A 25,849-nucleotide genomic window follows, 5' to 3' on the forward strand; every position below is an offset into this window, starting at 1 on the left:
TATCTCATTTAAAATTGCAAGAAGTCCATGTGGTGGTGGTTTTGTTTGGTTGGTTGGTTGCATGGTCCAGGAATCGAACCTAGAACTCCCACGTGGAAGGTGAGCATTCTATCACTGAGTGATGGTAGTTTTAAAGAAAAGATAACAGGTTCATAGACCCCTGTGCCCAGGAGTTTAAACCAGTTGGTAACTGGCAGAGCTGGCATTCAGAACCAAGCTTGTTAGCCTCCAGATTATAGGCCTGCCTTCCCCCCATGGCTTCCTCTTGTCATTGGCCTGCCTTCAGCACCAATGTCACCTCAAAGGCATTTTTACTCGCCTGCTCACTCATCCAGCATCATGCCTCAACTCTTTCAAGCCCAGTCCTCTGTTCCCCTCCATCCCCCTAGCCCATTTCTACTCCTCTTTTCTGCAAGGCCTCCCAGTTGCCTCAAGGACTCATTCTACAAACCCCTGCCCATAGTCAAGCTCTGGGGCCTCTGAGATCTCGAATCCTGAGCATTTGGGCCCTGCACCTGTTTTCAGTGCATCTGTCCTTGCAAGCAGATACTTTTGTCTACATGATTCCACCTGGGCAGTGGACAGATCTCACCTCCTTCAGGAGTTTTCCTTGTTTGACAAACTCAACCACTCAGTTCATTTCTTTTTCAGTTGCTGCCAGTGTTGGGTTCATACTGATGTATTGAGGGTTCATTTGTGTGCATACACGTGTGTTTACATGTGTGTGTGTGTGTGTGTGTGTGTGTGCTTTCTCTGTAAGCCTTTTGAAAGCAAGACTGAGTCCTCTCTGTGTCTCTGGCTGTCTCCCCAGTGCCCCTTCTTTCCCCTGCCCCGCACATGGTCCCCTGCCTCTAAGGGGTGTCCCATCGGTGCCCCATCAGAACACCTCCAGTCCTAGGCCTCCTTGCCCCCCCATATGCAACACACCCCAGGCTGCCACAGGCAAGCTGTGGGGCAGGGGCAGGGGCAGGTGTGGTGAGGTTTTGAGAGCTTTTTTAGAAACGAGGCCGAGAAAAGAATTGGAGAGACATGCAATGACAAGCCACCCAGCCCTGCGGGATTCCACCAGACACTGGAGTAGGAAATTTCAGGGGAGTGGGGAAAGACAAAGCCCGGGAGGGGTGCAGGGGAATAACAGACAATGGAGAGGTGGGGTGAGATGTTGAAAGCTGACAGCAGGCAGAGGAGGGGCCGAGGCTTCTTATGCAGGAGGGAGAGGTGCAGAGCGAAGGGCACCCTGTTCAGGACAGACGCAAAGCAAGAGGATCCCAGTAGCCACTCACTAGCATGTTGGAGCAGAAGAGAGGTCAGAAAGGGGAGGCCAACGATCAGCTTGCAAAAGGCAGTGGAAGTTGCTTGCCTTTACGGCATGGAGTCAGCATGTGTCCTACGCCTGCAGAGTTCTAGCTGGGGAGCCCGAGGGCAGGTCACTTACCCTCTCTGAGGCTAAGTTTTCTTGTCGGTAAAATGGAGGTTTATACCTACATTACAGGGAAACTGCAGCATTGTAGTTAAAAGACAGAGAGAGGTGGGGGGGATTCTATTTCACCCTTGCATTTGGAAGGACCTAGAAGCTGACTTTTAAAATAATCAGGAAAAACTTGGGATGAGCCCCTGTTCGACTGGAAACAGTGAATAGGCCAGGACAGGACATGGAAGCTCTTGAAATGAAACCATCTTATGGGAGAAAGATTTAGGTGGTCCATAAATCTGTAATAAGGAAGCTAAGGGCCCATTCATATACAAGAGGCAATGCTGAGTGCACAGAAGCTTAAGGGAGCTAGGTTAGACCCGAGTCGCCTTCTTGTCCCCGTGGACAGCCTTCTCTACAGAAGGGGGATGGGGCCAAGGCTGAACCCCCTGGACAGGCATGGAAGCAGAGCCACCACCTGGAGCCCCCTTCCAGGCTTGGAATTGGGTACTTGGAACCGATCATCCAAGCCGGAGAACTTCCCAACACCCAGAGGTCCCAGCTCAGCTTTGCAACAGAGCATTGAACAACCCGAGGACATCCAGGTGGTTTCCTGGATCGAATGGGAAGCTGATAAAGGCAGGGCAGCTCGCTGAGCTTGAAGAGGGACTGTTGGAGCACACGGCTTGTTAATATGGAGATAAGATGCATCCTGGGCCAAAGGGCTGGGTAACTGAGAGTGAGGCGACATTCTCAAGAGACTCTTTCTTAAAGCTCTTCCCAGCCCAGAAACCCACACCTTGTTCAAGGTGAGATGGAGTTGAAATTTTGCTAAGCCAGTGGTTGCTCCTCCTGCTCACCACATCCCAAGATCAAAATCTCTGTAGATGGAGAAGCTAGTGGAATTAATTTTAGATTCCCAGAGCGCCCTGCCCTGCCACAGCCTCTCAGAGGGAGGAACAGCTGGCAGGCTTTTCCTGGGACTCACCCTGCCCTGAGTGCCATCCCGCCTCCTGTCCGCCTCTCTGTTTGATTAATGGATGGGGCTGCCTTACCCTCCCTCGAGCATCTGCCTTATGGGAGTAGCATTGGCCAGAAGCATCCCTGGAAAGGACCTCTTCCAGGGCCAGTGAGAATCAGATGAGATAATACATGGGGAAGCATTTGTACAACCATAAAGGGCTATGAACTGTTGGTTTTCAGTGAGGCAAGCTGGAGGCGAGGGACATTTGCCCCTGAGGGAGTCTCTCATTGTCCTGAATAAGAAGACAGCCAGACTACACCAGGGCGTCGTTTAGTGCTCGTCTCCATCGCTCAAGTTCTGAGAATAACTTTTCTCTTTCCCAAAATATCAAATCGAGACTTTTCGTTTGGACTCCAAGATCCCTCCCCCTAACTAATCTCTCTCCCCTCCAGTCTTTAGTTCTCACACTTCTGCCCTGTGGAATCTCTATTCTAGGATCCGTGGGATTCAGGGACATGTTCCCTCTTCCTGTCCCCAATCCTCCATGAGTGAGATGCTCAAATCTTCTGGCGAGAAAAGGCAGAACCCTATTTTCCCTGACAACCCCAATTCCCACCCAGAAAGGGAAGGTTGGGGAAGATGGCCTCTGGATGGCCTTGCCCTCGTGCTATTCCCCAGAACCTCTTGGAGACAGTTCTCCAAGAGACAGTTCTCCAAGGGCTCGAGTGGTTGGCTAACAGCCGAGGGCATGAGGCATGGGCACACCGTGTCCTGCTAATGTGGTACGCTGCTGAAGCCGCTCTCAAGGATGCTGACTCGAGAGACCTGAATAGAGAGCATTCTGATAAGCCATAAACAGTTCCTGTCCCAGGAGCTCTTAAAGCTCAGCGAGCTGCCCTGCCTTTATCAGATGTCCCAGGAACTGTGAACCAAAATGTGTAGCTCTGCAGGCATGACAGATATTCAAGAATAATCTTGCTATGATTATACTCCCTGAAGTAGTGTCTGCGTAAGAGCACAGTAAATATGTGGACGTCAGTATATTCGGGGCTCTTGCTCCTGATGAACTGGAGTCACCTGACCCCACTTAGCTAACTTCTTGTGTCTGTCCTTTCTTAATCCTGCACGGCGCCCCTTCTTCTCCCCATTCTCCAGGGAAATCCCGGCAAGAGCCCACCTGGATTTCTTACGAACATCATAAACACATGCACAATCCAAAGGATAATCAAATCTGTCCCTGCAATAGGACCAGTGGTGCTGGAAAACTTGGATTCATTTTACCATCTTGGCTAAGGCCCATGGCCTCTCCATGGCTTCATCCTTCCCGTGCATCTAACCTTATTATTTCCAAATACAGCATAGGCAGCAGAATTCCTTTTCTCTCAGGTTCTACCGCTTGAACTCGCAGGGCAGCAAAAGTAAAATGCCATTATCCACATACCCCCCACTCCATGCTTCACTCCCTCCCTGGACCTCAGGTCTTGTTTAGCCAACCTCTGCCTGTTGGGAAACATGCCAACTCCCCAGGTGGCCTCTCCCATTTCTGGACCAATAGAAAGTTGCTTCCACTACTGACCCAAATCTGCTGTCATTCCCATCTGTCCATCTGGACCTTCTAGTGGGGTCAAAACTCCTAGGATTGCCCTTCAAATCTTCGCAGTTAGCCACCACATCTCCCCAAAGACTTCTTCCTTCAAGGCCTTTAATCAGTCTCATGTGGCCAGACCTCCAACCTCCCCCCTTCACCACTGTCCTGGCCGCTCCCCTCTGCACAGGCTCCTATTCATCCAGGGCCACAGAGCTCAGAGCTCCCAGAGTGGTGTGATGACAGGAGAGCAGAGACTGCTTCGTAGACTCCTCTCCTGCTGGTTCCCATCCCTGTCTTCACCGTCACCGCACCCAACTGACTCATGTGCCTCACTGTCAGCTGACAGCTAAGTCATTTACATCCTCACTGCTGTTTATCCATGTCGTCTCTTCTTTCCCTTGTGGTTTGCTTTTCGACCTCGAATGTAGGATGTTTGCAGCTCTTACTCCCTCTTTTCTTCCCTGTAAGCAGCTCCTCTGCCCACCTTTCCCTTTCTCAGCCCATCACCCCCAGGCCTGCTGCCAAGGCAGGTGAGGACGGGAGAAACTGTTCAGGGAGAAGGGAGTGGTGCACCTGGGAACACAATGTCTCATCGATAAGGGCTGCAATCCTGTTTGAATGAACCCCATAACTAAGTTCCATCGGTATTCCTTCAGGGGCTGAGAAAGTAGGTCATGTCTGTCGTGTGACACCTTTACACATACTCAGAAACACACTCAGATAAGGTGATAGGCTTAACTTGCTCCATTCTTAAATGTCTCCTCCCTGTTTCCCTTCGAGCATAGATCAAAGACATGCTTGCCCCTGGCCCCCACTCAGTTAATGGGCCTCAGCCCCCTGTCTCCCTAACTCTGTTTCTCCTCTTCAGCTGAGCAGACCTATTCCCTCTCCCTCACGTACATGAACCCTTTCTTTTCTTTGAGTCTCTAAGCAGACTGTTCTCCTGTCCAGAGGGCCCCTCCCTGACCTCCCTGCCCACACCCACCCTGCTCTCTTGCCTGGGCTGGGGAAAGTCCTACAGGAGCCATTGGGACCAATCTTTCCTTCCCTATCACTGATACCTGCTTCCTTGACCTGCTGTCCTATTTGGGTGGATCTTCCCGTGTCCCCAGGATAGGGCTCCATCCTTAGGTTAGGAGTTCCAACTGCTCCCTCTGAATCTTGCCACCCCAAAGTATGTTATCTGAGTTATAAGCACCTTAAGATTCAGGAACATTGCATTGCCAGTGACTAGGATACCTACTGTCACACAGTAGGAGCTTAATAAATACCTGTTGAGCAAATGTGTAATTGACTTTCGACTGATCAGCCACTTAAAGGTTTAGTTAGATTCTATCAGCTAGATGATGCAAGGATGTGTATTACTTGTGCAAGAAAAAATAAGTAGTTTTAACTTCCCAAATATGAATACAACAGCCTGTAGAAAAATAACTCATCTCCACACCAAACAGCAGTTTGAGATCACAGAAAAATTTATTGTACAAACACCAGACACATCAAGCCCTTTGAGGTACAAGCTTGAACCAGTAAATGATGACATCACAAGCACTCTCCAAAGGACCCACGCTGAGTCCATCAGATGCCCTCAAGGAAATCATGGACTTGGAAGTTGTGTTAGGACTCAGAGAGCAACGAGCAACTGAAGGTGACTCCAGTTCTGAGAAACAAAACCATATTTCCTTTCTAAAGTTCTGTTAGTTGGCCAATGCTTCCCCCACCTATCCCCTGCAGCACATCTCAAGTTTCTTATATAGGACCTAAACTTAGGAAACAAATTCTCACACATTGCTCAGAGCCACAGAGAACAAGAGGCAGAAAGGACTTGTGGGGTTTGCAAAAGAGCATTAAACCACCTTGCAAATCACCAGCAGCTTCCAGACTAGTTCAGGATTTAAACCCTCATAAGCCCAAGACAGATCTTCAGATCTCAGGCTCTCAGCTCCTGGACAGAGCGAAATGAGCTACCTGTGCCCAGTCAGATGGGCCACTCCCAGGAGAGCCGTCGTGGAGCAGAAGTCAAGAAGGGTCAGGCTAGCAAAGCATGGAGCTGGCGGGGGAGCTGGACAGAAACAGAACTTGACAGTTGGTCCAACCACCCCCACCCCAAGCCCCACCCACTGCTAAGAACAGTTCTCTCTGTGGATAAGGACTCCTGTCCCGGTGCCCTGTGAAATAACCCAGGGGATAAGTTTTCTTTAGAAAGAGATTCAGAATCAGAATATTCTGACTCTGTGACTCATACCTGTGACAGGTATGAGTCACAGGTCTCTGAAGTAGGCAGCAAATTCTTATTCCCTATCAATGTGAGAGGATGAGGTTTATCAAGCAGAAAGCAGGAATTAGCTCCAGAACAGAGATTCCCTTTGCCAAGTTAGCTCGCCTTGCAATCAGCTACTCCTCTAAAGCAGTCATTTTGTGGGTTCTCTGAGAAATGGATTATTGTTCACAGAGCAATACAGGTGCCTAAAAGGGAGACTGGGTTGACATCAACGCTTATCTGCCTGTGGATGCTCTTCAGGATCTTTTTTCTCCTGGGCCCCTGGATGTCCACAGGGACAGGAGCAAGCCCAGCTGAGTGGAGTCTGGGTGAGAATGTACCGTGTGACTTTGCACGGCCCGTGCCCTCCAAAGACAGAGCTACCCTTTGGGGTTATCCTCTCCGCTTCTCCACCCAGAGTCACATTTATTGGTAAAAACTACTGAGACACATTGGGGAGAGAGAAGTTAGAAGGGGTCAGGAAAGGCATGGAGGGAAAGGGACAGGAGAGAGCCTAGTGGGACATCTGGAGAGTGAGACATGAGGCCGGGCAGGAGTCTTTGTCACTATTCCACGATTTCCGTGCGGGAGGTGCTGGTAGAGGTTTGGATGATCTGCACACGCGACGAGCTCCCTCCGCTTCTCCTAGGGTACTTGCTGCTGCTTTTGCTGCTTCCCCCGAAGCTCACAACGCTGCTGCTCTCATAACCACCTCCACTGCCCCCTCGGGAGCCCCCGCCGGAACTCGTCCCGCTGCCCACTGCGAAGCCGCTGCTGCTACCAACACCTCTGGAGCCTTGGCTCCTGCTGGCACCACCCAGGGTCACCTGGCTCTTCTGCATGGCTGTGGGCAGAGAGCAGACCAGAAGGGGTCAGAAGGGTGGGGCAGAGGGACCCACCAGCACCCAACACCAGTGCCACCCTCCTTTCTCCTTAAATCACCAGTGGCATCTGACTTGCAAACAGACACGCTGGAAGTTGGAAGTATTACCGTTTTAAAAGTATTCTTCTACTACCAAGGGGTCACAGGGTCACTACCGTGCAGTGGCAGCCTCCCTTTTTGAAGCACATTTTCAGCATTTATGAATGAATATACCCTAAAGTAGTTCTCAGCCATGGCTGATTATTAGCAATCATTAAAAATTAACATAAAACCAAACTTATTTTTAGCAATCAACCTATTTAAAGGAACTATTCCTGCTTGGTGGTCATGTTTGCTCACTTCGGTTTTCACTTTCTAGGATGGGGAGCTAAGATCCCAGACAGCCGGGCCCTCTGGTCACCCGGCAGCCCTCCTCAGGCCTCCCGCTGCCCCGTGCCGTCCAGCACCCCCCACTCCGCCCGCCGCCCTGGGCTCTGCTACTTACAGATGCTCACTTGGCTCTGCAGCTCTCCTGACATCCTGCAAAACCAAAACCCACAGTAAGCCAGACCCACCGAGCCTGAAGGAACGAAAGCGGCAGTTTATCTGTATCAGGAGCAGACGCCATGGGCAGGGAGCGCCATCCTCGAGCCACAGGGAAATGCGTGTGAGTAGGCAGGGTCCTGGAAGCCTTGGGTCGAAGGGGATTTTAAGCAAGTTCCTGAAGTCTTTTAGCACTGGGGGGGGGTCATCACCTGGGCTGGGAGGGGGTGAGGGGACATTATGCTTAGAGGCAGGAGAATGAGGACAGTGACTTCTCTGGGCCCTGCCACCTGACACGGGCAGTGCTTCTGACTTGGATGGTAGTCTGGGCTACAATCTTCCCAGGAAAGCTGGAAAAGTCTCCCTGTTCCAGGGGTGCCTCCTGAGCTTCAGCCCTGCAAATATGGCTGTCGACCTTCCCCCCCCCCCCCCCGAACCCCAGCCCCACACCGCTGCCCCAGGCCACCTGCACTCCTCGCCCTCCAGCAGCCTGCGGTAGGTGGCAATCTCCACGTCCAGGGCCAGCTTGGCTCCCAGCAGTGTCTGGTAGTCACACAGCATCCGGGCCAGCTCCTCCTTAGATTGCTGCAGGGTCTCCTCTACGCCCTGCAGCTTCCGCTGCGCGTCCTGTAGGGCCTCCTCCCCTCGCTCCTCTGCATCCGAAATGGCCGAGTGCAGCTGGGCCATCTGCTCAGGAGACAGTCATGGAGAGGAGGCGGCGGGGTCGGGGGTTGAGTTTCAGGAGCCCCAGCCAGCAGGGCACAAAGGGAGGAGATGCGTCTGGTCGGTCCAGCCCCAGCTCCCATCCCACCTGCTTCTGGATGCTGCTGATCTCTGCCTGCAGCCCCTGGATGGTGCGCTTAAGCTCAGCAATCTCCATCTTGCTGTTCTCCAGCTCATCTCTATGTCTTCCCACCATGATCTGGAGTTCCTGGTACTGAGGGTCAAAGGCAGCACAACGGTCAGTACCTACTGCCTGCCAAGAGCCTCTCCAGTAGGGAGTGGATCTGCCTTCCCAGGCCCAGCCCCCAGGCTGCCGTCCTCAGGGAAAGTTCCCACAGTGAGCCCACCTGGAGCTGTGATTCCCCACCACCACCACCAGCACCACACTCACACCTATACCAAAGCTCCCACATCTGAGTTACACACACACACACACACACACACACACACACACACACACACATCTATACCAAGCCTCTCTCCTTCCACCCGTCCCTGGACTAGAACCATATCCCAGCCAGAAAAACCTGCTTCTTGATGTCCTTTTTACCTCCTTTTGCCCATCCCCAAACCTTCATACTGGCCCCTCCACACACTGCAACCACCTTGTATTTTCTACCCTGCCACAGTCATGCTGACCCTTTTCCAGGATGAGTTCCCTAGCAGGCGGGCTCTCATTTCCTCAAAGTCCCTTCGCGTGCTCCATATTCCTTTACAATTTCCTCTCTCTAGCTCCATTTCCGGGTCTCTGTTGCTCTGTTAGTCAGAACTCTCCCCACACGAAGCAGTTCTGAAAGGGGATGGGAGGACGGCCGGCTCGAGGCGCGCTCTGCATTCTGATGCTTTCACTGTTGACCATCTGAGGCTGAAATCCCCTCCATCCCCGGAGCTCCCCGCTGCAGGACAGCAGGGCAGAGGTGAGCCAGGGTTGGAGATTGCCACAGATGAGTCACAAAGCAGATCATCAAGTGCCAAGTGTTCAGAATTTAGCGACTAAGCTATTGATCTCTGACCCTGCTACTACAGAGTCTTTACTTTCCAAAAAGATCCAGGTCAATTTAAGTATAAGAAGAAACTCAAGATGTGCCCAAACACTAAACTTCAAAGAGATTTATCTAATGGATGAAGGTGTATCCAAGCAACGGAATATAGTGCTGCTGTTAAAAATAGCATCAAATATTTAACATCACAGAAAGTCATTCATAGGCGATGTCAGAAAGAAAAGTAAAACCCTACATTTTTAAAGACATCATTCTGAAAAAGTACACATAAAAAGAATTGCATGGTTAAGAACATGGATTTTGCAGGCACACACTTCAGTTTAATTAAGTTTGAGCTCTGCCACTTATTAGCTATAAGACCTTAAGGAAATTATGTCATTTCACTCTGTCATCTGTAAAATGGGATTATGAAATGCCTACCTCTGAGGTTGTCGTAGGGGTTAAATGAAACAAAATATGTATAAAGCACCTAGTGAAACGTGTGAGTTGTCAAAAAACATTAGCTTCAAAGAACTGGTAGAAAATATACTGGGACATTGAAGTGGCAGTGGGATTATGGGTCATCTTTACCTGTAATTTCTGAAATGTCTAGAACAAATATGTTTTGCTTTAGAAATAAGAAAAAGACAATACAAGTCCGGGGTGCTATGCATCTGCTTTTCTGAGCACCGAGTCTGGGGGCTCAGCGCTGACCTGCGTCCGGTACCAGGCCTCAGCCTCGTCCTTGCTGCTCTGCGTGACCAGCTCGTACTGCGCCTGCACTGCCTTGACGATGCTGTCGGGGTCCAGGCAGCGGTTGTTGTCCATGGACAGGATAACACTGGTGTTGCTGACTTGGATCTGCATCTGGGACAGCTCCTGAGAGGCATGGAGCACAGACTGAGTCCGTCCATGCACCTCCCAAGGCCTCGGTTTCCCTCTCTCGCCCCCTCAATAGGGAGTCAGAAGCCTGGGCCAGGTGGGAGTCTTGGGGGAAATTTGTTTGAATTGTTGCTGGGTGCCAGAAAGTGTCCCACCCAAAACTAACAGGGCCCAGACCTAACCCCCAGGGGAGAGGAAGGAGCCTGAACTCAAAGCTCTGGTGGATGCCACCTGTCCCTCCTGCCCCTCTGGCCTTCCTTTTCCTGGCCCACTCTGGCTTGGCTGCCTTCTGAGCCAGGCCCTCTGCTGGGGAAGGCTTGTTTCTTGAAATCACCCTCATCACTCCCCTCTCTCGTGCCCACACGAGCTCTCAGGGCAGCAGAGAGTCCTCCAGTGGTGAAGTCACTCAGACTCACTTGAGTTCTGGCTCTACCATTGACTAATTATAGGACAAAGAAGCCATTTAATCTCAGTGTCTCTGTCTCCTCCCATAGAATGCAGAGGTCAATACCACGTGCAGAGCTCCTAGCACAGCCTTGACCCCGGCCAGGTGCCCCCAAGTTAGCATGGATGGGACCAGAGACGGGAGGCGCAAATGCTCTCTCAGTGCTGCAGACTTTGTCTTCACTCGCCCTAAGAGCCACACTGAGTCCCCTCCGTAGCCCTATCAACTCCCCGGCCCTGGTGAGGAATTGATTCGTCTATCTCAGGAAAGCTACAACCTACGCATTGACTTTCGGCCCTGAGGATGATTCTCTTTTCCCAAACAGACCTGGGTGCAATGAAACAGCGACTACGTCACCTTCTCCTACCTTCGGACTCTCCCTGCCCTCATCGCCATGCCCCCTCCCGGGACTCCTGGGGACCGAGAGGAAGGACGACGTGCCGCCCGCAGAGTCAGGGGCTTGGTGGGCTGGACCCCCAGTGGGGGATGTGAGGTTGTCAACCTCCTCCTCTGACCGACCAAACCCCCTTGGAAGGTGTGAGACTCGAAAAGGGATTCTCCCGAGGGCTGAACTTACCGTCTCATATAAATATTTCAAGAAATTGATCTCCCCGGACAAAACGTCCACTTTGGCCCGCAGGTCCTCTTTGGTCCTATAAGCAGCATCCGCGTCCTAAACAGCCAGAAGAGACCATCGAACTTTGCAGCCCAGCCTCTGCCTGCCGCTGTCAGCTCACTGGGCAGCCCAGGCAAGTGGCAAAGTCTCTCTGGGTTTATCTCCTCCCCTCACCCAGACCCTGGCATTCCCGGCCAGAGGGCGCCGCACCCAGCTCCATGCTCCGCTCAGGCCCGTGCAGCAGCCCGGCCCCCCCAGGGCCCAAGCCAGATATAAGTGATACTCAAAATCTGGCTTACACCCGACTGACACCTGCGGCATAAACCGAGAGGCATGGTGCATTTGGGCAGCACACACACAGCCCGAGCTCACGCCAGATGTCACCCTGTCACCCGTCATCCCACAGGCAGATGGGAGTCTCAAGAGATTCCTCGTTCTTCTCAGCTTCCTGGGCCCCTCTGGACCGTCCCTCTCCGGATTCTCCTTCCCTTCACCTTCTTCAGGATGACAAAGTCGTGCTCAGCAGTGGCCCTCCGGTTGGTTTCCTCCTCATACCTGCAGCAGGAAGCAAGACACTCACCGAGGCTGCCAGTGCTGAGCCGAGCCCCCGTGCCCGCAGGAGGACGGCCTTCCCCAAATCCTTACTGCCCTGCATTTGGGAAGCGCCGCTTACAGTCAGTCCCCAGCCAGGCCCTGCGCTCTCACCAGCTCCCAGTTCTCCAGGTCAAGGGAGGGGACCACCACTCGACCTGGAAAACCCAGTGCCCGTGGGATGTCCCCAGATTGTCCACTTTTTTATTGGCGTTTTACGTTTTTAAATGTGTCAAGCTCAATCCTTTTTTTTTTTCCAGTTGAGAACATGCAGTAACAACCACTTTCAATAAATTTTTTTAAAGAGGAAAAATATTGATCTACAATTCTGCCACCCCCGCCCCCACCACCCAACATCTCCGCTGCGCATTCCCTGTTCCGTCAACTCGCGCATGTTTGACATGCCGCTGGCGTGATGCAACGGGCCTGTCAGGGTGATGCTAAGAGAAACCCCTTGCACCCCCAGCAAAGAAAGGGAGGAAGAGGCTGCTCTGATGCCTGCGGAGCACAGGAGATGCTAATATGGAATTAGACAAGTCCGGACAGCCCTATCATGATTATTAACCACTGCTAGCACTTACTGAATGCTTACTGTGTACAGGCACGGTCTAAGAATTTATTAAACATAGGTTCATCTAAACCAATGGTTCCCAAAGCCTGGTTGGTCCCCAGTCCAGCAGCAACAGCAGCACCTGGGAACGTGTTATAAATGCAAATACTCGGGCCCCATCCCAGCCTACTGAATCAGAAATTCTGGGGGGTAGTAAGCCAGCAATCTGACTTACTGCATGATAAAGTTTGAGAGCCACAAATCTATACCCCACAACAATCCAACAAGGAAGATATTGTTACTATCCCCACTTTACTCATGTGAACACCAAAGGCTGAGAGAGGTTAATTTGCACACATCTCGTCAGTAACAGAATCCCGGCTGGAATTCAGGCTTATCTAACTCCAACATCCATGAAGCGATCCTGCTCCTCCCACACACACACAGTTGAGAGCCGACTGTCCAAACCTACCCACCAAGTGCAAAATGTACGGTGCGGAGCCCATATGGCTGTGCCTGCCGGCCCTGGTCGTACCCTTCACGCATAAACACTAAAGCAAAACTCTTGCCCCTGTGCGTCAGTTCCCTGGCATGCTTCTCCCCAGCTCCTTGGACCTCACTTGTTCCTGTAGTCCTCCACGACATCCTGCAGGCCCCTGGTCTCCGCGCTCTGGCATATCAGCTCCTCCTTGAGGGAATCCGCCTGCCTCTGCAGCTTGGTGGCATAGTTCTCCAAGATGGGCTCCAGGTCATTGGTCCGAGGGGAGGTGCTCCTCTGCTGCAGCAGCTCCCATTTCTTTTGCAGCACCTGGTTCTGCTGCTCCAGGAATCGCACCTACGAGCGAGAGACCCCCCCAACCCACCCAGACCAGCTGTCAGAGTAGCTGTCAGAGCAGCTTTCCCATGGGCAGTGGGATCAGCAGCCTCACATCATATGCCAGACCTCGGAGAAGAAGCAGGTGGGTGCTGATGGCTGCCAGTGCTGTAAGATCCACTTGCCCAAAATGATCTTACAAATTGCCTGCTAAGTTAACTCTGGTTAGAAAGCTAACCTACCTCCAGCTGAAGGCCTTGTTTCCTTTGGCTGACACCATTTACATCAGAGCTTTCTCATCCTCCACCCTCGATTTATCCATGCCAAAGTAAAGAAATGGTAGTTTGGAGCATTTGAAACACTAACACAGCCAGGACTCATTTCCATTTGTGGTTGAAATGGTTCATGTGATGGAGGGGAGGAAGGAATAAGAAGAGAAAAGGAACAATTGGGTGAGAAAATTAAACTGATTTCTGAGCAAACTCTCTTGTGGTAGTTAAGTTCAGGCATCAACTTGGCCAGCTGAAGGTGCCTAGTTCTGTTGCTGTGGACATGAGCCAATGGCATGTAAACCTCATCTGTTGCTGATTACATAGGCAGTCAGCTAGGAGGCGTGCCTGCTGCAATGAATGATGTTTGATTGATTTAATTGGCTGGTGCTTAAATGAGAGAGCACAACATAGCACAGCCCAAGCAGTTCAGCGTACCTCATTTCAGCACTCACAGCTCAGCCCAGGCCTTTGGAGATGCAGAAAGGAATCACCCTGGGGAAAGTTGTTGGAACCCAGAGGCCTGGAGAGAAGGCTAGCAGAGACCATCCTGTGCCTTCCCACATAAGAAAGAACCTCAGTTGAAAATTAGCTGCCTTTCCTATGAAGAACTAACAAAATAAATCCCCTTTTATTAAAGCCAATCCGTCTCTGGTGTGTTGCATTCTGGCAGCTAGCAAACTAGAACACCTCTGAACACCACCAGTAGCTGGCATGTCCTTCAGGAAGATATTCTAGATTTAAATACTTTTATAACCCAGACCCCATTTTTGCAGCTCAGGGTCTGAATTTACTTTAAAAAGTAAATTTCCTCATTAAAAGAAAATAATAAAAGTTGTGCAATCCGTTCAAGTACCCCAAACTAAGGGCTTTGCAGATTGTCTAGTGTTTGAGAAAATCCATACTGTTATTTCCTTCAGTAACACAGGAGATAGAGAGTGGATATCACCCTATAATTTTACTACCTCTTCCCCCAAACTCTGGATACAATTCCTGGGTCTCTGGATACAAGGTCCCAAGAAGTGACTGGCTATGCACACCAGGTGCATAGATTGTCCTTCACCTGAGAATGGTCACCCCTCCATTTACCTCTACTTGTTGCCCTCGGCGGTGAGGGGGTGGCTCCCCTCCCCTGCCCTGGGAAGAGAGAGCAGGTCCCTCTGTGGCCCGAGGCTTGACTCAGGCCCCCGCCCACACCCACCCCCTCCAGCCTCAGGCTCCCTCCTCCAGGAGCCATGTGTGTGTAAGCAAACACACTGCTTTAGGCGGCCACATGGGGCCCTGAAGCGCCTCCTCTGCCATGTGGTACAAGGGAGGGGTCCAGGAATCCCCTGGCCCCGGAGACTCGGCCGATCTGAGAGGTCAGCCCTTCTTAGTTCCCTTCATGTTCTGACTCGAGGCTGGAAAATGTTTGCGGAGAATACTATCCCCCATGGCCCCCACTCAGAGCAAGGAGCTGGGCAGCCAGGACTCCCAGGCTTGTCAGCACAACCTGCAACACCTCCAGGAGAGATTCTGCCACCAGCTTACTTTTACTCCGGAGTGGCACTCCCAGGGAGGGAAAAAAACACTTCCACACTCCCTCGGAGCCCTGTGCTTGGCACTGCAGGACCCAAAGCAAGACTCTCGTGGTCCAATGGGGAATCTCCACGTGAACAACGAGGGGGCAGTTAGACGACTCTGGGTGCCCTGGATTTAGCCCCACCCCCTCTCCACCCTCCAACCCCCAATATCACAGAAGTTTAGTAAAACAAATCATGGCTCTCATCAGACTCTCTCTGCAAAGGCAGAGGCCAGTTCCAGGGAACAACAGGCAATTTTCAGGTCTTTTAACATTTAACCATTAGGAAATTATTAAGGGCCATTTTGCTTTTTCTCCAGGCCCAGAAAGCTTTACTCCTGGACTGGGCTCACCAACAATATTCAAAGATGATGCAGATAAAATATAATGTCATAAAATCTACCCTTCATACTAGGGAAAAGCAACCCCCACCCTCTGCGCCTTGCTCCCCCTCCCTGGTACTCATGACACTCTTTGCCTGGCTAACTCCTACCCACTCTTTGGATCGCAACTAAAATGTCACCTCCCTGGCATCTCCCTTTCCAAACACCCTGTTCTTTCCCTCGTTTGGCATTTTTGTAATTTGCAGCCATTTGGGGTTGTTTTAGCAACCGTCTCTCCCCTGCCCTGCATGAGATCCACAAAGGTCGTCGGCCCAGGCCTGGTTTTCTGTCCAGGAGACCCAGGACACTGAGATCTGTGAGCACACAGCACCCAACCCTGCAAAGACAACTAGAGATAGCACGAACTAATGAGAAACAACGGGCTATGGACTTGCCTGCTAGTTTGACTTATCCAGGCCACGCACTGCTCCCTGGCACAGAAGCTTAAAGGGCAGCTTAACTTGAACGCCCCCTGGCCCATGCCTCAGAGGCCCAGCCACCACCCCAGTGGGAAAAGCTGGAGCCTTCCTTTTCCTTACTGAGGTCTCTTTCCCTGGTCATTGCTTCTAAAAAAGCCCTTTTTCTCCTTTCCCACTCTCTGAGGGTCTAGGTCTGAATCTAATTTTTTACTCAGTACATGGTTATTGAACAACTATCATAGGCCATGCATTATTCTATGTACTGGGGGTTCAATGATGAGCAAAACAGACAGTTTTTCTGTTTTCCAAGACCTTGCATGCTATTTTGAGAGATAACCTCCAAAAAAATCAACATGTGGCATGGACAGTGTAAGATGGCTGTGGGGGCCATGGAGAAAAAAGTAAAGCAAGGATGGGGATGGGTGTGCTGGGGTGGGGGTGCTGCTTCAACTAGGGTGGTCCGGGAAGATCTCACTGAGAGCATAGCATTTGCACAAAGGCCTTACACAGGAGAGGGAGGGAGCTGGGCTACTCTCTGGAGATGAAAATGAAAAGTACAAGTGCAAAGGCCCTGAGCCAGGACTTAGGGACGCTAGAAAATGGCCAGAATTGTTTGTGGGTGAGCAAGAGGGAAGCAAGAGGTGAGGCAGAGGGTGGGCAGGAGGGCCACTGTATCTAGGCATGTGTTTGCACCCTAGGAAGCTAAATTCTAAACCATGCAGCCTGAAAGCTGTTCCACCCAGTGGGGGCAATTTTGCCTAATTTCCACAAGTGCATATCAGGGGTTAGCAGCAGCTATGGGTTGGAGGGCCAGATCATATGCGGCCTTGTAAGTTTTTAACTTCCAAATGGGAGAATTCAGATGGAGGACTGATGTGATGTGTTTTAAAGGATGCTTTGGTGCAGTGTTGAGAGCAGTCTGTATGGGGGTAAGGGTAAAAGCAGGAAGGCCAGTTGAGAAGCCAGAGGCAGACACCACTGCAGTAGCAGCCTTCTCCCTGCCAGCCAGACCAGAGCCCACCTGGGCTGAGGAGCCTCTGCTCCAGGCCTTCACAGGCCATGCTCCTTAGGGAAGGTCAGGGAGCCAACATCTCCTTCACCTTGTCCTCCGCCCAAAGCCCATGTCACAACCGGATGAATACCCTGTTAAGGGCAGGAGACATAATCAAATGAGAGACTCAGGAGACCAGTTGCCAGCAGCTTATGTCATTTCACTGACCCCCAACCCTTTCTTCCCCCAGATCCTCCGTGGGCCCAGCCTTGACCTCCCCGTAGTACCTCCATCACCTCCTTGCTCCAGTCAAACCTCCCACTCCTGACAGTACCTGAGATGTGATGATATTCAGCCCAAGTTTCCATCCACAGTGATCAGAAGTAGTCAGAAGCACTTTGCTCTGTTGGACTCCTTTTAACTGTCTCCAGGCCTATATAGTCTTACCCCTTTTCCACCCCCTGCTCATAGCCCATGCTTTCCTGTCCCCAGCATTTGCCCAAATATCAGGGGCCAGCTGCACAGCCAAACAATGAACCCTGGCCATGGTTAAGTCTGCAGTCAGACCACAGGTCAAGCTCTGGCCTCAACACCACACTCCTGTGGGAACCAGAGAAAGTTACTGAGTGTCCAGGAAACTTTGTACTCAGTGGTGTTTCCCCCACTCATCCTCAAAGGCAAAGCAATTTCTAGGGTGCCTCTCACCTGTGGACCCAAAAGAATGCTGGAGCCCAGACATATCCCAGTGTATATTGAGCAGATAATTTTAAAGTATTGGCAAAGTCCTTTGAGGAATGGGAGAAAAAATATGAAACTTTTAAACATTACCACCAGGGAAACCCCTGGTACTGTCTCAAACATTATGGACCCCCAAAACAATAGGCCAAGCCCTTAATCTTGAGGCTTGCTCTTGCGAAGCTTATTTATAAAAGCTAAGCCTATCGATAGTTACGCCTGAGAGTTACTTTCAGAGGCCCTCTTTTGTTGCTTAGATATGGCCTCTCTCTCACTAAGCCCAACTTGGCAAGTAAAATTATACTCACCACCCCCCGCCCCATGTGGGACATGACATCCAGGGGTGAAAGTCTCTCTGGCAACATGTGATATGACTCCCAGGGACGGGCCTGGCCCTGGCACCGTGGGATCGACAATGCCTTCCTGACCAACAGGGGGAAAATAGTTGCAACAAATAAGGTATCAGTGGCTGAGAGATTTCAAACAGAGTCGAGAGACTACTCTGGAGGCAACTCTTACGTAAGCTTCAGCTCGATATTGGTATTTATCATGGTTTGCCAAACCCCAACCAAAACCATTCCTGCCAACCCTAAAGAATACCCAGGGCTTTGTGTGATATTGAACAAGGTTCCATGCATTATGATTCCTATCCAGAAACTTACAACCTCCAGATAGGTTCCTAGGCCAGATAAGGCCTAAACTCAGAGGGGCCACCCTCTCCAGAATATCAACTATGCCTGGCATATAGTAGATGCTTAGAAAATATATGTGGGCTGGATGGGTAGTGGGATGAGTGGGTAGGTGGATAGATGGATGGGTGGATGGATGGATGGATGGATGGATGGATGGAAAATGAATAATGGTGAATGAGAATAAGTTTACGACATCACATATTTTGTCTGTTGGGTATTTCCCCATATCCTATCTGTTTTCTTTCCAAAGAGAAAAGATAGCATAAATCCCCCCAAGATGTCAAACTGAGGCCTAAATGAGGTGAAAGCTTTCCTAAGATCCCAGGACACACATTTCTGAAAATGATTGTCACCACCGACCTGAGACGACAAGATCGGTGAAAGGCATCAGGGCACAAGGTCCTCCCGGTCATCCAGTCAGTGGCCAAAGACTCTGCCCACCCTGAGGCACTCACCTGGTCGATGAAGGAGGCAAACTTGTTGTTGAGAACCATGATCTGCTCCCGCTCCTTTGCCTTGACCTTCTGAATTTCAGGGTCCACCTCCAGATTAAGTGGCTGGAGGAGGCTCTGGTTAATGGTCACCTCTCGGATGCCCCCTGGGGGACAAGTAGGACCAAAGCCCCCAAACACAAAACTGCTCCCTCCAAACCCAGCACCCCCAAAACCTCCTCCTCCATAGCCACCACCCCCAAAGTTTCTGCCCCCTCCAAACCCTCTTCCTTCTCCCCCACCGTGGCAAAAACCACCAGCATTTCTCCCCACTAGACTAGAGGAGGAGCTTTTATTGCCACCCAGATTGAAGAGGCTCCTACAGCCAAAAGTCTTTTCAAAGCCCGCATAGCCACCACCGCCCCTCCTCCCCCAAGCCTGAGACACACGCCCCGCAGCCGAACTCCCACCACCAAAACCCCCAGAAGAACTGGCACTATAAACCCGCCTGCTCCTTGAGCTAAACGCAGACTGAGAACTAAACTGGCAGCTCATAGTTGCTGGAGCATCCAGAGAAGCAGACAAGAGAAATGGCCCAGCTGGAAGGAAGCAGAGACTAGGGAGGGAGGGAGCTATGACTCCTTTGGCAAGCGCTCTGGCTCAGTCCCTATATATACCTGCCTTCACTGGGCTGGGCACCTTCAGAATCTAGGTAGGGGAGTATTAATGTCTAGTTCACCTGCAGCAACATCTGGTTAAAATTTCAGACATATAAGAGGGAGAAATTGCATTGTAAACAAGCTTCCCCAACTTGATCATTTATCGTGCATCTCTCGTCTTTTTAGAGAGCAGTGAAATAATCTCTCAGGATCTAGTTGCTGGAAACTCCTATACAGTTCTCCCCCAAGATATTAGTTGATCTCTTCCTAAGAAACTCCACCATTGACTTGTCTGTTTTGGGGTGTGCCTGGAAGATCTGGGGCAAAGCTAGAGGGCATCTAGCTACTTCAGGGACCGAAGCTGGGTGAGGGTGGGGCCATCTGTTACAGCAGCGTTGTCCTGGTGGGGCAGAAGCTCGGTTCTGACCGCCCACACACTGCTTCTGCTCCCCACTGCTGTCGTCACCGTCACCATGCAGGTCACAAGTTTTATCGCATGGAAACATGATATCGCGTTTATTGAGTGCACGTGGGAGCTGGGAGACTCTGCCCAAGGCTAATGAAAGAAGCAGAATCCAAAATGGGTGCCTGGGCTATGAACTCATAAACGGTAGTAATGCAGATGAGACAGGTTCTAAAAGTAGCATGGAAAGTGAGTTGACTTACCAGGGACTATAGGAGCATGTCTCCTAATATTTGAAACTTCCTTTTCCTTTGTGCAATAAGCAAATCTATTTGCAAAAGCTGGAGCTGAAACCACAGTTGCCAGCAGCTATAGAAGTGGAAAGGTTGGTGGGGGCAGGGAAGAGAGACGCCAGAGGAGCAGAACTGAGGAAAAGTTTTGGGAGAAACTCTAAGGCTTGTCTTTGGGCAGCTCCAAGCCTTTCATGCCTCCTTATCATTAAGCTCTACTTTCTCTGCTTGGGAGCTGTTTACTAGACCATCTTCTGGAGACACTGTAGGGTAGAAAAGAAATCTGGAATGAATGGTCAGAAAAGCTGGTTTCAAGTCGCCTACCCTCTGAGCCTCAGATACTTAAGAGTCAGTGCTACAATGCCCGTGAAAAAGCAAAGAAAACTGTAATTTAGTAAACAAGCATAAATACCGTTGTCCACAGGCCTTGTTAGGTTGACCAACTGTCCCACTTCACTTGGGACACTCAGTGCTAAAACCGGGGTAGTCCCAGCTGAGGCTGGGCCATGGGCTGCCCTAGGCGTGGGCACCTCAGGTCTACACAGTCCTGCTCCTGAGAATGACTCCTTCAAGGAGCTCCCGGTAAGAAAAGGAAGGCAGGGCTCAGCCCCCAGGCTGGCATAGAGTGACAAGGAGAAAAACAGAGGAGTCAGAAGGACATGAAAGTGGGGCTGGGGAACAGATGGACATGGAAGTGCGGCTGGGGAACAGATGAGTCCATGTGAGACAACTGCCTGAGTCAGGTGCAGTGCTAGGGGTGCGGGAGTCTGTCTGCTAGGTCTCCCGCTTGGGGTCTTCCTCCCGGCGGCTAAAGGGGGAGCTTGAGGCCACAATCCCCGGGGGTTCGAAGGTGTGGAGGGCGCGCGAGATAAATAACGACTCACGGGAACTAGTTGGACTGGCGAGGAGCGCACACTAGAACGTTTATTAGAGGAAGTATACCAGCTTATATAGGGTGAAGCGTCTAGGGGGAGGGGTGAGCAAGAAGGGCTCAGAGCAATTTTTTGATTGGTTGGGACGGGTTTTATTGCCATAAATGGAAGGCTCAGGCGGGGGTTTTAGAGGAAGGGCTGGTTTTGCATCCTCACTTGAAGGACCAATGGGATGGTTAGAAATATGCTGTAAAGAGTTGCTAGGTAAAGAGCTGGAGGAACGGGGACCGAAGTGATATCCGGCATAGGGGGAAGGGGCAGGAGTCTGGCAGAGAAAAGGAGGCTGCTGGGGGAGGAGATGGGAGGCCCCAAACGGGAAGCAGCCATGGCGTGATGAAAAGATCCTTGGGTCGGCATCTCAAAACCTGACTCTGATCCAGCCAGGCTCTGCCCTTTCCTAGCTGCATGACTCCTTCAGCCTCAGTTTCCTCCTTGTCTGTAAAAGAAGGGTAGTAATATCAGTTTCACAGGACGACCGTAATGAGTGGCTGAGATCAAACGTGGAAGGGCACTTTGTAAACTCCAAAGGGTCGTACGAGTGTGGCTCCTTCCTCACCACCTTCTGGAGGTGAAGTACTCTTCAGGTAGGTTGTCATTCCCTGAAGATGCCAGATCCCATGACCCCACCTCTCTCTCCCCTGCTACGATACTTTTCTGCACTACTCACCTTCAACCCTGGTCTCATAGAAACCACATAATTAACCCATTCACTTATGTCCCTTCTGCCAAATAAATAAATAGGAAGCTCCTCGATGTCAGGACCAAACTTCATGGACCATGAGCCCTTTCCTCTCCCAGGGGGGCCTATCTCATTGCTGGGCACAGAGTGGGCCAAATACAAAGATTTGCCAGACTGAGCTAAACTGAAGACTAACATAGGAAACACTTGAAAACCAAGACTCTGCCCAGACTTAAGCGGCCAGGGGGTTGAATCCCAGCTCCACCATTTGCTAGTTTTATGATTGGACATGTCACTGAACCTCTCTGAACTCTACTCATCTGATACTTAGAGCACATAGCACAGTGCCTGAAAAATAAATGGTTGCTACTATTATTGGTGTTATTTTGTTGCTATGGTTATAGCATTGAAACCTATTAAAGCACTGTTAGGGTTTTCAAAAGGGAAGCGACTGGAGAAGGCTCCATGGAAGCAGGGGCCAGCTCGAGGTCACCTTGAAGAGGTGTTGTATGCGAGCAGATGTAGTTCTCTGGGGGGGTAAGGGATTGGGACTGGGAATGGACCAGAGGAGCTACTTGTGCCTAAGCCTAGAGGAGGAAAAGGACATGGTGAGGGTGGGGTGGGATGGATATAACTGTGGAAAGGTCATCCTGCCTTGAAGAAAGAACTGAAAAACTGCAAGACAGAGGGTGCCAGCAAAGTCTTAGACAGAAATGTATTGAGCACTTACCCAGGTTTATATTTACCCTCATGATGAATATGGGAAATTACATAATTGTGATCAAATGAAAGAAGCCCAGAGAGTAGCGTTTAGAAGGCTTGTCTGGCTGTGACCAGCTGCAACATCTAGTCTCTCTCCTTTTAGCGGGCCGAGCCTTGTGGGGTGCTGCCAGTCCCTTGAGGGACTGCTGGAAGGTTGTCCATCAAACAGGACCAACTGAGCCTTCGGTATAGGGTCTCAGCTGCCTCAGAACAAGAGAAAGTTAGCTTAAAGTGAAGCATGAGAGATTTTGCTTACCTGAAAGGAGATATTTAATCTCAGGTCAATATTAAGACAGTGGATGAAGTTTCTAAGACAAACTGCTCTCCCTAAAGAAAACCCTCCAACTGGTTGCAATGCCAAAGAGCAGTGATTCCTAAACTTGCTGCATATTGGAGTTACGGGAAGGACTCCTCCAACTGCTGGTGCCTGTGTCCACCGCCAGAGACTGTAGTTCCACTGATCCGGGATGTGGTCTGGGCTTTGGAATTTATAAAAGATCCCAGGTGGTTTTAAAGGCCAGACAGGTTCGGGAACCACTGACTTAGAGGAAACAAAAGGATGAATGAAATGGTCTCTCGAGATTCCATTCGGTCCAGGGATAAATTAATAAGAATGACCACAATAATAGTTAACCTCTTCTTCAGTGCTTTCAGTGTGCCGTGCACAGGCCTAAAGCTATCACAGCGGTGGTCTCGTTTAACCTTAATACCAACATTATAAGGAAGGTATTCTTCTTATTATTATCCTTATTTTCCAGATGAGGAAAAATGGGATTTAGAGAGAGAACATAATTTGTCCAAGAACACACAGATGAAAGTGGTGGAATTTGAACCCAGACCTTCTGACTCTGGATGCCCCCTATAGTTCTCTCTAAGGAGGGAGAAGTGTCCCCTTCCCCCTCTCCCCAGCTCTCCCCACCAGCCATCAATGTTAAAAAGATGGCGGGACCTTGGTGCAAGTTGGTTGACGGAGGCTCCAACTGGCTCAGCCTGTCTCCCAGGTTCTGAAACCCAGGGCTGCCAAAAGGGTGAGGCCGTTATCAGGCACCGGATCGGATCGCAGACCCAGGCAGCAGCAGGAGGCAGGGTTTGGGAGGACCAGAGGGCTGCTGGCATGACGGGCAGAGGACGGTGCAGGACAGCACAGAGGCGTGGCGGGGGGCGTGGGGACAGAGGCAGGGCCCCTTGGGCAGAGAAGGGAGGGACTGCAGCCTGGTGTAGGTACACAGGCTGCTTTCCGGCCCAGCTCAGGCCCCTCCCTTTGGGCTCTTATCTGCTAAAAATGGGAGCATTTTAACCTCTGGCTGCAGAAGGGAGGCAGTGACAGTAGCAGATGGAGGTGACCAGACTCCTTGGACAGAATAGAAGCCCCAAGCCTTGGCTCCCCATACCTTGGGACCACTATTTTCCTGCATAAGAGTGTCAGAGCTGGACACACGACAGAGACCATCATCACAGTGCCTTCATTTTACAAAGGAGGAGAAAGGTATAAGCAGAGGAAAGGATTCGGTCCAGACTACAGAGCAAGTTGGTGCATCTAGAACTATCCCTACTCCCAAAGCAAAAAAAAAAAAACAAAGAAAAGAACAGTAAGGCCTGAGAAAGTTCCAGACAACCTCTGCTCCAGCAGTCTAGGAGAGATGGGTACATAGGATGCTCTAACTCCAATCTCTAATAGATTTTGTATCCCAGGGGTGGAAAGGTGGAGTTGGGCAGACAGAAACATCTGTGGTGAATCCTAATTTCTGGGTTAGGATGGGTGTTTGGGGCAGCCACTAAGGCACTAAACTTCTCACCAGGCCTCAAACCAACTGTGTGCAAGCAAACCCCTTCCTTCAACTAGATATCCCTTCAACCAGAATCCCAGGACTTGCCTGGAAATTGAGAATCAGGAGGTCTCCCTTCCTCTCATCAAGCCCAGTAGGGGCCCTTGGGCCTAGGGGTTGTGCAGAAGTCCCTTGCTCATCCCCATACCCGAGACCTAGAGGTAATATTGTCCCCAGCCTATCAAGGCTCTCCCATACAGCATGCCAGAAGTCATGACTATTTATAAACAAAGCTGCCAACTGTCTCGTGTCTCTCTGGCAAAAGGAGCAGGTGGGCAGGTGTGGGCCCACAGGAAACTAAGGCTGCGGGTTAGACTTGAATTGCATTCCAGGAGAAACAGTTCACTCCCAGCAGGGGACTGGGATGCCAGGCAGACACTACTTATAAATGTTGGATCCGAGGGCTAGATGGACAGGTGCAAAGCTGCAGGGCTAGTAAGTGGTAGAGCTGGGACCACAGTTCCAATTCCAGGTGGTGGAACTGGGGGAGGAGGGTGAATATGAGACCTGTGGGAAAAATCCAGAAGTGTCTCACCTCATGCATGCTGGGAGAGATTAGAGTGCTATAACAACGTGAAGAATTCATTTATTACTATTCCCTCTATTTAAAGAATAAGAAGCCTTGTGAAATGTTGGCCATAAATGGCAATGATGCCTTATTAAGCTCTTACAATGAGCCAGGAGTTAAAAAGATGACATCATCTGATCTGCACATGCTCATTTTGTTGATGAGATCTAGGGGTGGGGGAATGGGGAGTCAAAGGGGCTGCCCACAGTGGAGCAGCTTATAAAGAGCGGGCTGCAGACCTCAGCAGCAGGCTGGCTCCAAAGCCCATGGTTACTATTACTATTTTATTCTCACTGTTACTATTTTACCTTCTCCTTTATGAGACAATTTAAGGAGGCTTTAGAACCAGGCTTTTTTTTTGCTGAAGTTTGAGTCCTGGCTCCACCACTTACTTGTTGTATGACCCTTGGACAAATCTATTAATCTTTCTGTGCTTCAGTTTCCTCGTTTGTAAATTGGAGACAATAATGCTGACTACCTCCTTGTGCTGTGAAGATTACATGAACTCATTCAAGAGCACATCCATTTTAGTGATTGTTTATATTGCTACCCAAAGCTAATCGCTGGTACCCAAAGTGTATTTTGCAGCCAGCTTCCCTTAACTGATCAGAGTGGATTGCAAGCCCCAAAACATGGTCCTATATATTTCAAATCACACAAAAGATGCAGAAAACCCTTTTAAGCATTTATTTAAACGAACATGGCAATTTCTTAATACGTTTGAATACAAGTCAAAAGAACCTATTCTGTCATTAGGCCTGCCCCTCTCCAAGCAGGACTCCAAGGAGGAATAGGTAGCCACGACTGGTTTATCTTTTGAGAGGTGAAGGTATGACCCCTCTAAGCGTAGGCTGCAATGGGACAGTCTCCAGACCTCCTTCTCTCTGGATTAGATTATTCCAGGTGAGCATTCCAGTGCCTAGAGCACTCTCTGTCGAAGCTGCATTTAGCCATCTCACACCTGTGTGTTTATTAAGCGAATGGTTTCTGTGATCATGACAGGTGTATCCTCTCTTGCTCTGT

General features: G+C 50.5%; 1 protein-coding gene across 1 annotated transcript; it reads right to left on the minus strand.

The window, feature by feature from the left end:
* Positions 1-6,089: 6,089 nt before the first annotated feature.
* Positions 6,090-19,262, minus strand: LOC143689972 (keratin, type II cytoskeletal 1b-like). The gene is made up of 9 exons (XM_077167992.1): positions 18,732-19,262; positions 13,033-13,247; positions 11,766-11,826; positions 11,233-11,328; positions 10,043-10,207; positions 8,437-8,562; positions 8,092-8,312; positions 7,588-7,622; positions 6,090-7,064 (listed from the first exon to the last, which is right to left on the minus strand). Exons 1-9 carry the CDS (start codon positions 19,260-19,262, stop codon positions 6,787-6,789), a joined length of 1,728 nt encoding a protein of 575 aa, XP_077024107.1. The 3' UTR covers positions 6,090-6,786.
* Positions 19,263-25,849: the final 6,587 nt, after the last annotated feature.

This window comes from Tamandua tetradactyla, chromosome 7 (genome assembly GCF_023851605.1).
Source record: "Tamandua tetradactyla isolate mTamTet1 chromosome 7, mTamTet1.pri, whole genome shotgun sequence".
Lineage (NCBI taxonomy): Eukaryota > Metazoa > Chordata > Mammalia > Pilosa > Myrmecophagidae > Tamandua > Tamandua tetradactyla.

Excerpts from the sequence above, each read along its gene's own strand:
- LOC143689972 (XM_077167992.1), bottom strand. The coding sequence starts at position 19,262 with ATGAGCTGCCAGTTTAGTTCTCAGTCTGCGTTTAGCTCAAGGAGCAGG. Across the intron at positions 8,313-8,436 it reads TCAGCAGCATCCAGAAGCAG|ATGGCCCAGCTGCACTCGGC; the intron begins GTGGGATGGGAG and ends TCTCCTGAGCAG. Across the intron at positions 7,623-8,091 it reads CTGGAGGGCGAGGAGTGCAG|GATGTCAGGAGAGCTGCAGA; the intron begins GTGGCCTGGGGC and ends TTGGTTTTGCAG.